Raw genomic sequence first — 10,740 nt, 5'->3', positions numbered from 1 at the left:
GGCGTCTGGCTGGATACAGGGGTCTGCAAACCAGGCTGGGGAAGGGACACTGCAGCTTTTGGGTGGCCTGTACCCCTGAAGAAGGCTGGCAGTCCCCAGAGGTTTCAGTCAACATTCAGCAATAGCAGGGCTTCACTTGGCACCCTGAGGGGGGAAAACAGCCCAGCAAGGCACTCAGAAGGCAGAGACACCGTGCAGTTACTGCTCTGAAACACTGGCACCTTGTGGCTGCTCAGCCCCAGCTGTGTCTGGCTGTCCTGCTGGACATCGGGGTGGCCTGGGCACGGCTCCAAGAGCAGAACACAAGCAGGAACAACATCATACAGACGCATAGAAAGCCACCTTGCTCTGGGTAGCATTTAGTAACGAACAGCTGCTACTGGGGAAGGAGGAGATCTGGAAATCTGTAGCTGCAGTTCCAGCCCTGTTTGTGGCCTCCCACAGCTAGAAAAATGATAACGAGGAGGGTGGCATTACTTGGGATGCCCATGATCACTGTCTAGGGCACTGACCACACAAGATGTGTCCAACCCAGGAAACTGCAAGGAGTAAACAAACCTTTTGATGCGTGTGAGCATCACCAAAGCAGAGCAGGGTCTGGGCCCCACATGCAGCACATCCATGCTGTCACTCTTCAAGAAAGAGATACTAGGGGCCATCACAGGGCTCCTCACTGCCCTGATGCATCTTGTAAGGAAGGAAACAATAATTTGAGATCCTTTCTGAAAAAAAAAAAAAAAAGTTATTTGGATCCATTTGAATGCTGTAAGGCCACATTAAATTATAGACACCACAAGGCCTTATTTCATCATATAAATATTTAAGATATAAGTATTCTCCCTGATTTTTTTTTCACATTTAATAGTGAATGTCACAGGTGTGTACCCAGCTCCTTTTCTCCCTGTTATTGCTGAAATACACATAAATACGAAAATATGGGCAAATATTTACAGGCAATAAATGCTGTGTGGGGTAATTAAATCAGGTTTCATATGGTTACAAAACAAAACACAACATTTCAGTAATAACTAAACCCAGGAAAATTAAAACTCAGTTCCCTTACTCTTCTCACACCTAGTAGCTTATTTTGTAGCCAATTAAAAAGTGGCAAATCCAGAAACGAGAGAACGAAGAAATTTTTCTCCCACAGTACATAATGAATCTGTGGCTTTTACTGCCACAATGAGCTGAGGATACCAAACCCAGCGAGGCTGACAGGGTGTGGGTGTTTCTATGGACAGTGAGAATGGCCAGAACTATAATGGCTACGAATGATGTGAATTTTGGAAGAGGGCAGACCTCCAGCTGTGGCTGCAAACCAATCTTTATTAGGGATTAGGAAAAGAGCTATGGTGACAGCCAGGTTATCTGCTTACAAGGGAGCTGCACATACTTTCCACCTTCCACCCGTCGCTGGAGGGACTGTCAGCAATAACTGTACGTTGGACCTGGTTCAATTTTTTTTCATCTTCAATTTTTGTGAGCTAATCCCAGCTCAGCCACTCAAACAAGCAACATTCACCCATGTGTGCAATGCCTGAACACTTGGAACATCAGCCTTACTTAGCAGAAAAAACGCCAACCATCATTTTCTTCCCAAACAAGGCACGCAAAGAATAAACAGCATTCCTTAGCTCCAGAGCGTGCTGCCTAAGGAATAGAGCTGGGGACAAGATGCAAAAAAAACCACCAACCCAACATGCAAGACGCCTAAACGTGTTTGTCATAAATAAAACTAATTAATAGGCCTCTGAGCAAATGCAAAGGCCAACAGACAAATAACATAAACACTGCTGCGAAAGATCTGCGTGCTGCTCCCCCCAAAGCATCAAAGCCATTGCTCCTTGCGCAATCGATACAAAAGTGATTGCGGCTCAAAAAGAGAAACAGAAGACAAAGGAAAAAATGACTGCTCCTCAAAGAAACAAAGGAACAGCCCTACTTAAAACACAGTTTCTCCTTTATTTTATGTTCTAAAATACTATAACTACAAGCCAATAAATGAAGGGGGGAAAAGTCAGAATCAATGTAAAAAATACTAGCACTTATGAAAAACACAGCAGGCAACTGTTCCTTCCAGTGATCTCCTAAATAATTCATGCCCAATATACAGAAGCCAATCTTGGGAATACACAGTGCCAAAACAGTCAAGGGAGCTGTTTCTCCCATCACCCAGATGCAAAGCACAATTCCAAAACAGAGGCACTGGCCAAAAGCGTTGTACTTAAACCCCAATTCCAACAAATAACATCAAAATGTGTCTGGAGGAGCTCAGCTGTACAGCAAGCGTGGTCCAGGAAGTTGGGTGGGATCCTGCCTCCCACAGGATAGCCCTGGGCACCCAGAAGTGCTCTTTGCAGGAGCCAAGCACCCTGTGCCTGCTGAAACACCCAGCTGTGTTGCACTCCAAAAGCACCAACTATGTTTTTATCTTATTGCCAGCTTCCAAGGGAATACAGTGACTGATAGAGTTGTAAGGATAAAAAAGGGGTTTGACTTCAGGTATCAACTGGGGATGAACCTCAAGGACTCCACACACAGGGCGATGGAGGCGTTGCCCCATCTATAACATGGGGCACAGACAATTTGTGGGCAGCCCTGGTGAGGAGGGAGAGCAGGGCAGGACCAGGGCCAGTGGGGTGAGGGGACATGTGGGGACCACCCAGCCCTTCTGCCACCATCTCCACTAGACATTCCCAAGGGAGGGAACATGCTCCAGCCCTGGCAGTGTTTGCTGTGTGAGGTCAGGAAAGACAAAATCAAAGATACTTAATAAACAGATGGAGAAACATCAAGAAAATCAAAATGAGAAGTAGATGAACACAGGCCAGAGTCAGGTATGACTTCTCCACCGTCCTGGATGAAATACAACTGAAACCAGGGCCATTTAGAGACCCCTTTATTTGCCTTCTACTTGTTTTGAGCCACAAGCTCTGGTGTAACACATTCGAGCTCCTTTCTGAAACTACAAAGGCCGCAAACCAAATTTTTCCTGTGACCCCTTTTTGGTCTGTGTCCTCCCCCTGTGCTCAAACACCAGACCAGCCCTTCCTTGTTCAGCCTTGAGAAGAGACAACTGAGAGGGGACCTCAGCGATGTCTGTCCGTGTCTGCAGGGAGGGTGCCAAGAAGATGAACCAGGCTCTGCTCAGTGGTGCCAAAGCACCGGGGCAAGTGATGGGGGCACAAAGTGATGCACAGCAAGTTCCACCTGAAGAGAAGGGAAAACTCCCCTGTGCAGCGACCACGCAGAGGAAGAGATTGTGCAGAGAGGCTGCGGAGTCTCCCTCACCAGAAAAATCCCAGAACTGTCTGAACACAACCCTGCACCATGCGCTCTGGGATCACAGAATCACAGACTGGTTTTGGCTGGAAGGGGTTTTGAAGATCACCCAGTTCCAACCCCCTGCCATGGCAAGGAACAGCTTCCAGTAGACCAGGAGCCGCTTCCAACCTGGCTTTGGACACTTCCAGGGATGGGGCAGCCACTTTCCCTGGGCAACCTGTGGCTGTGATTTTGTGGCTGTTTCTGCGTTTGTGTCCCCACGTCGCCGTGTCTCCGGCCGGGCCCGTCCCCGCCGCCCCGCGGCGCCCCCTCCCTCCGCGCATGCGCCGCCGCCGCTCCCCGCGCGCTCCCGCCGCCAGGGGGCGCCCCGCTCCCGCGCCGCCGCCGGGGGCCTCCGCTCCGCCAGGGGGCGCCGCGCGGCGGAAGCGCGCGACCGCTTCCTCCCGTCGCGGCTGAGTCACTGCGCCGCGCCGCCCGCCCGCTGCCCCGAGCCGCCCGTCCTGCCCGGCCCCGGCCCCGCGGCCCCCGTCCCGCCGCCGCCATGCCGCTGGAGAACCTGGAGGAGGAGGGGCTGCCCAAGAACCCCGACCTCCGCATCGCCCAGCTCCGCTTCCTGCTCAGCCTGCGGCCCCGCGCGCCCGACCCCGCCGCGCGCGACGAGCTGATGGCGGCGGTGCGGCTGCACAGTGAGTGGGGCCCGGGGGAGGCTCTGTGGGTGTGTGTGTGTGTGTGGGGGGGTCTGTCTGTCTGTTCGCCCGCCCCGGCTCCGGCCGGGTGTCCGTGGAGCAGCCGTGTGACTGTCTGCGGTGGTCGGTCCTCGGGCGGGGGCTGTGTACGCGTCTCCCCGCAGTTGTGCCGCCGGGACTGAGTCCCCCGGGGCAGCCCGAGGGCAGCGGGGCAGGGCCAGGGTTGGACGCGCCTGTGCCGTGCCCTGTCCCCGGCTCCCACCACTCTCACATCGTGCTGCGGCTGTGAGAGCTGTGAGTTGAGCACCGCGGGCTGCTGTGCCCGCAGTGGGATAAAGGGAATTACAGAACATCCAGAGCTGGAAGGGACCCAACAAGGACCATCGAAGTCCAGCTCTTGGTCCTGCACGGGACAGTCCCAACAATAGCGCTCTTCCTGAGAGCGCTGTCCGAGTGCTCTGTGAGCTCTGCCTCGGGGAGCCTGTTCAGTGCCCGACCACCCTCTGCGGGAAGAACCTTCTCTGATATCCAACAGAAACCTCCCCTGGCACAGCTCCATGCTGTTCACTCAAGTCCTGTCACTGGTTTCCAGGGAACAGAGATCGGCTCCTGACTCTCCACTTTGTCTCATGAGGAAGTTTTAGACAGCTTTGAGGTCTCCCCTCAGTCTCCTCTTCCCTCAGCTGAACACACCAAGTGACCTCAGCTGCTCCTCATACATCCCCTTCAGACCCTTCATCCTCTTCATGTCCCTCCTTTGCATGCCCTCTAACAGCTTAATGGCCTTCTGGTATTGTAGTGCCCAAAATTACCCCCAGAACTCGAGGTGAGGCCACCCCAGTGCAAGGCAGGGAAAGTGCAGAAAGTGCAAATGGGAGCAGTGATGAAAATAGATCAATGGAAGGAAACATGAGGGGCAGGCCCTGCAGAAACAGTGGCTGTGCTGTGTCTGGACTCAGCAGGTGCCTGGTCATAGAAGGGACATCTGTGAGTTGACAGTCATGTTGTGCTTTTGGGAACAAACACACTCTGGTTGCAGCAATGATCAGCAGAACCCTTCCTGCTTCTCTTTCAGACATGGCTCCATACTATGAAGCCCTGTGCAAATCTCTTGAGTGGCAGATGGACACGGATCTGCTGAACAAAATGAAGAAAGCCAATGAGGAGGAACTGAAACGTCTTGACAACGAATTAGAGGATGCAGAAAAGATCTTGGGGGAGAGCGAAATCCGGGATGCCATGATGGCCAAGGCTGAATATCTGTGCAGGATTGGGGACAAGGTTGGTGACAGCAAAAGCTTTATGGACTCGTAGAAAACACTGCATGGGAACCCTGTGAGCTGGGCAGGTCCCAGTGAGTGCTGGGGGACTTGCAGAGCATTTTCTCTAGGGCACAGCTCACACATGGCTGGCAGATAGGGGAGGGTCTTACTGAAATAGAAATTATCTAGGAGGAAAAGAGTCCTTGAAAGAAAACTACTTTTTTCTTGACAAGAGGAAAAGTTTGCAGAGACCTTTATTCACTTTCCTTGTGCCTTTAGACTTTTCCAAGCTATTTAGATCATGCAGCTGAATTTAAAGTTACAAGGTAGATTTTTGTAATCTTTAGCTTTAAAAGGTACATGAGGAACAGCTTTTTTTTTTTGGATACGTTAAGATTATCCAGAATGCACAATGTGGAAGTCACAACTACCAGTGGGAGACAACAGGTGTTCTTACAGCAGGTATTCTGTGAATGTTCTGGGTGCCTTTGACATTCTTACAGCAGCAAATACTGTTTTGCCAGGAGGGAGCCCTGACTGCGTTCCGCAAGACCTACGACAAAACCGTGGCCCTGGGACATCGCCTGGATATCGTGTTCTACCTGCTAAGGATTGGCTTATTTTACATGGACAATGACCTCATCACACGGAACATTGAAAAGGCAAAAAGGTACTGCCTGGGTTGTCTGAGTGCACCAAAGCACTTTTGAAACAAGCTGTGACAAAAGGAATGGAAGATAAATACCTTTTCTGTCCAGAAATGACTGGGAGTGGTTGTGAGAGAGAATCAGAGCAATGGGTGGGTGTTACTTTGTTTTAGAGCACATCCTACTCCTGGATTTTTTTTTGGGGGGGGGTAAGAGAAAGGTGAAGATTTTGTGGTAGCTGTTTTCTAGCAGCTGGCTCAGTTTGTATTTGTAGCCCAGCTCCCACTCCCACTTTAGGTGTGACTGGGCTGTGTCTCTGCCAGCTAAGTCCAGCTGCTCCCAGTGGCACCCAGCTGGCTCTGTCAAGAAGGAGCTTTTCCTCTAGAAGCAAGAGCAGCATGGTGTGTTTTGGTTCCCTTCCCATGTTCCCACTGGTAGCTTCAGTGTCTCTGCGCTCCCAATGTTTTGAACCTCAGCAGTTCCTGTAAAAAGCTGTGGTTCCAGTCTCTCTGCTGCTGCCGTGAGACACCAAGGCACAGGAGGTTCCCCTTTAGCTTCTTCCTTGGGCAGGGATATTTTGTGTTGCCTTCTCAGCAGTTTTGTTTCATCCCTGCCCTTCTAACAGCCACACCAGTTTTGTGCTGATCCTTAAAAAGTGGCAACTTATATCTTTTTTTCTATGCTGCTGGTTGGACAGCTTTGACGTTAGCAGCAAAGGCAGTGGAAATCGGTTGCCACAGTCCAGGCTGACAGTAATATTTACCTGCACATCCACTAGACTGTTGTCACAGCTGAAGAGGCTGTAAACTTTTCCTTTCAGCTGAAGCTTGCTCTGTGTAAAAGCCTCTGGCCTCTCCTGTCCCAAGGAAGGCACTTTCCTACACCAGCAGGTGTACAAACCCTGGGCTGTTTCAACAAACTGTAACATAAGCCAAGTTATTCTTTCTCTAATCCCATGGTAGCAGTTGATTTGTACTTATTTCATGTAACTTACTACATAAGTAAATATTCTTTGTTCTATTTGAAGTCTAATAGAAGAAGGCGGAGACTGGGACAGAAGAAACCGTCTCAAGGTGTACCAGGGCCTCTACTGTGTAGCCATTCGAGATTTTAAACAAGCAGCAGAGCTCTTCCTTGATACAGTTTCCACGTTTACATCCTATGAACTGATGGATTACAAAACCTTTGTAACATACACTGTCTACGTCAGCATGATTGCCCTGGACAGGCCTGACCTGAGGGAGAAGGTAAGGAGAGCACATGGGAGCACTGCTGCAGACTGACAGAGCCTTTCCTTGACCTGTTCATCTCGAGGCTGGAAGGGATGGTGGTTAAAGGTGTGTGTTTGTTTCCAGGTGATTAAAGGAGCAGAGATCCTGGAGGCTTTGCACAGTCTGCCAGCTGTACGGCAGTACCTCTTCTCTCTTTACGAATGTCGTTATGCAGCCTTCTTCCAGTCCCTAGGTAAGGCTGGTTGTGTCCCACAGCACTGCCTCAGGTGTTCCAGTTGTTTGTTTCAGATCATACACAACTTCTGTGGAGTAGCTGCAGTCTAGAACTAGACCTGTGTGCAGAAAAAACGTACTGTAGGGATTTTTTTAACAGTGACCTGAAATTTTCTGCTGTGATTTTTCAAACAAAGAAAGACAAATTTCTCATCCAGTGAGCTTTGTGAAAGGTCACATCTGATCAGGTGAAAAAGCACTTTGAAAATGGCTATGAAACACCATCTTACCTGAAGAGCCAGATCAGGAAAGATTTGAAAGCTTTCTGTGTAAAAGGGTGACACCAAAGAAAAGCTTTTCAGAAAACCCTCATGCTTGCCAGTTCTCAGACTGCTTGTTTTTCTTCTGTGAGATTTAGAATACAAGAAAATAAGATGTTTAGAAAAGGTAAGGAAGAACCCTTGATTTGGTGGAAAACTAGGCCCAATGAGACTGAGTTAAAGGGCAGCATCTTCCTATTGCAGAACCGATGCTGTCAGGGAAAACAAAATCACTTCAGTGCCCTGAAATCCTTGAAGCTAATTTAAGAGCTAGAAGCTGAAAATTAATCCTATATCCTTATACAGGTTTGGGTAACAATGTTTCTTCAAGAAGTTACATACCAGTTCTGCTTGTTACCCAGCTCTGGCCTGCAGCCAGCAGATCCAGGTCTTGCCTTCAGTGTGGTCCCTCTCCCCCCCGAAAGAAGGATGCTGTGCTGATTACAGGCTCCCATTAGCTCTGCCACAATATTGTTTGCATATTCTTTCTGCTTCTGGTTCGAGAACTGTTACAGATTACATGAATTTACTTCTCTTAAGGGCAGAATCCCTTTCATATCATGAGGAGTGCAAGAATACAATGTAGTTATGGTCACGCCTATGACATATTTACTGGTGCCATGTGTTTTATTTACATAACTGATATTTGACATTCCTTAGAAATTGCTGACTTTTTTTTTTTGCTTCTTTTTTTTTTTTTTTTTTTTTTAATTTCCTTCTCAGCTATTGTAGAGCAAGAGATGAAGAAAGACTGGCTGTTTGCACCCCACTACCGATACTACGTGCGGGAAATGCGGATCCACGCCTACAGCCAGCTCCTCGAGTCCTACCGCTCCTTGACGTTAGGGTACATGGCCGAAGCCTTTGGAGTCAGCGTAGAATTCATAGATCAGTAAGTTCTTTGGCCTCTTCAGTTCCTAGGGATCTCCATTTATACCTTTTAAACATTTATGATGATCTCCTTATGAGTAAAAATCTTTGTTCGCCTGTACTCTAAATATGCCAAGTTAGGTTTCTATGAAGAGTGTGAGAAGCTGGTGTTTTATTAATTATTTTGTTCTTTGTATTGGTGTATTTATTGACCTCCATGTGCTATGAAACTTTAGATTTTGGATAGCTTAGTTCACACCTGTGCAAAAACTGAGCTGTTCCAACTTTGGGTATCTGCACTTTTTTTTTGTACTCTGCCAGTCTCCCTCTCTCATTTTGCTTGGTTTCTGTTACATGGACAGGATCTGATGTTTTTAACTTAAATCGAACATACCCTGCAGTCCCAATTTGAAATTCTTTTCTTGAATAAAACTATCAGATTTCGATCATGATAAGTGGTGAGTGAAGTGAGAAACTGACTTTTACTCTGTGTACTGAAGCACATTATTTCAAATGTCTTCACAAGAGTTATTCTTGTTTCAGAGGTTTTAAATTTTCTAACATAGAAAACTTACAGAAATACAAAACTGCTTGAAATATTCAAAAATTAATAAGTGTTTCTAGAGAAACCAAATACCATTCAATTAAAAAGTAATTTTTATAAGTCATACTAACTCTTACACATTCCATTATGAGTTGTAACTTATCTTACTGTTGAGCACAGGAATATTTTCTTCTACCATCAGTGTTGTAGACCACCGTTGATTAAACAAAATAATAATAATAAAAATTTTTAAAGCATTTTTTTTTAAAAAAAAATTCTTGAGATACTTTTCTGATTAATTAACTGGCACGAAGATACTTATCTCAGGACAAATTCCAAGTAGCCGCACTGCATTACTGCTGCCTTTGCATTTGAAGAGTAGCTGATACAAAGCTCAGTGATGAGTTTCACTAACTCAAGTACAACACTTGGCCTGAGAAGAGAGAGCTAAGAGGTTTTGTGTTCAGGTCACTAAAATGATTATTTTTGGGTGCAGTGTCCAAGCCTTAATAAGATGAAGATACATCAGATGCCTTATGAAGATCTGTAGGCTGTTGCTTCAGAAACACAGCATGGGGTAACAGCAGTTTCAGTGCTCTTAGGTCTACAAGTCCCTGGTGAAAGAGGATTTAACCAACTTTTTTTTCTTTATTTAGGGAGCTTTCAAGATTTATTGCAGCTGGGCGATTGCACTGCAAAATAGACAAAGTAAACGAGATTGTAGAAACCAACAGGTATGTAACAATTCCTACAGGTTCCTTTTAACAGACCAGTTGAATTCTATATATTTTGATGACATTTACTACAGAAATGTTTAATGCTTTGGTATAAATTGTATTCTTGGTTCTAACCCCCTGGTTTTTTCCCCCCTGATTCCTAGGCCTGACAGCAAGAATTGGCAGTACCAAGAAACCATCAAGAAAGGAGATTTGCTGCTAAACAGAATTCAGAAACTTTCCCGAGTAATTAATATGTAATTTTTTTAACGCAAGGGAATGCAAAATTTAGATGTTTAAAACATTTCGGGAGTAACCTATAAATATATTGCATAACTTGGTATACTGTAGGGAAAAAAATAACTAGCAAGAAAGGTAGTGTTTTTACTTTCCACTTCATTATGTACACACTCTTCTGTTCTGGTGTATGGAACCCAGTTCATTTATTAAATGTATGATACCATTGGTGATCTCTTGTAATAGACTTTGTTCCTTTCCTTGTCTGTATATCCAGCGTTCCATATTGAACAGCAAAGCAGGCTCACAACCTGTGAACACAGAGAACTCATGGCCATTTGATGCTTGCTGTTTTAAGCTTTTTATGCCATTTTATGCTTGCTGTTTTAAGACTTTTGTATTGGAATTAGACGTGAAAACAATCAGTTGCATAACAGTAAAGTGGCCAAACATTTTAGTGAAGAGTGCACACTGTCCAGACAGGACAGTCTTGCAATGAAGGGATTACAGCTTAAGGGAGAAGGAATAAGGATGCAAGTGATTGGGGTGAAGCAATAATAAAACCACAGAAAGAGCAGGACTAAAGCTTTGGGAACAACTGTAACAGAAGTAGCCTCTCTCTTTATTTTTTTACAAACTGTTGAAAAGGAAGGCAGCATGTGAGCAAAAAGCATTACATTTGTCATTATTGCCTGAGTTAGATTTGCAGCTGTCAGTGATGGTGGGAG

General features: G+C 46.5%; 1 protein-coding gene across 1 annotated transcript; it reads left to right on the top strand.

Annotated features, from left to right (window-relative positions):
• The first annotated feature begins 3,741 nt into the window (after positions 1-3,741).
• PSMD6 (proteasome 26S subunit, non-ATPase 6) lies at positions 3,742-10,255 on the top strand. The gene is made up of 8 exons (XM_066195424.1): positions 3,742-3,971; positions 5,047-5,252; positions 5,758-5,903; positions 6,908-7,127; positions 7,236-7,344; positions 8,369-8,537; positions 9,716-9,793; positions 9,940-10,255. Exons 1-8 carry the CDS (start codon positions 3,827-3,829, stop codon positions 10,034-10,036), a joined length of 1,170 nt encoding a protein of 389 aa, XP_066051521.1. The 5' UTR covers positions 3,742-3,826; the 3' UTR covers positions 10,037-10,255.
• Positions 10,256-10,740: the final 485 nt, after the last annotated feature.

This window comes from Chamaea fasciata, unplaced genomic scaffold, assembly GCF_029207755.1.
Source record: "Chamaea fasciata isolate MVZ Bird 193981 ecotype frontalis unplaced genomic scaffold, bChaFas1.0.hap1 SCAF_13, whole genome shotgun sequence".
Taxonomy (NCBI): domain Eukaryota; kingdom Metazoa; phylum Chordata; class Aves; order Passeriformes; family Sylviidae; genus Chamaea; species Chamaea fasciata.
Note: the sequence above shows the minus strand (reverse complement) of the source record. Positions and strands in the feature narration are given on the sequence as shown.

What these genes read in the sequence shown, in the direction of transcription:
- PSMD6 (XM_066195424.1), top strand. Translation starts at nt 3,827, where the DNA reads ATGCCGCTGGAGAACCTGGAGGAGGAGGGGCTGCCCAAGAACCCCGAC. An exon ending in GGCGGCGGTGCGGCTGCACA is followed by an intron (nt 3,972 to 5,046) that starts GTGAGTGGGGCC and finishes CTTCTCTTTCAG; the next exon opens with ACATGGCTCCATACTATGAA. An exon ending in TGTGCAGGATTGGGGACAAG is followed by an intron (nt 5,253 to 5,757) that starts GTTGGTGACAGC and finishes CTGTTTTGCCAG; the next exon opens with GAGGGAGCCCTGACTGCGTT.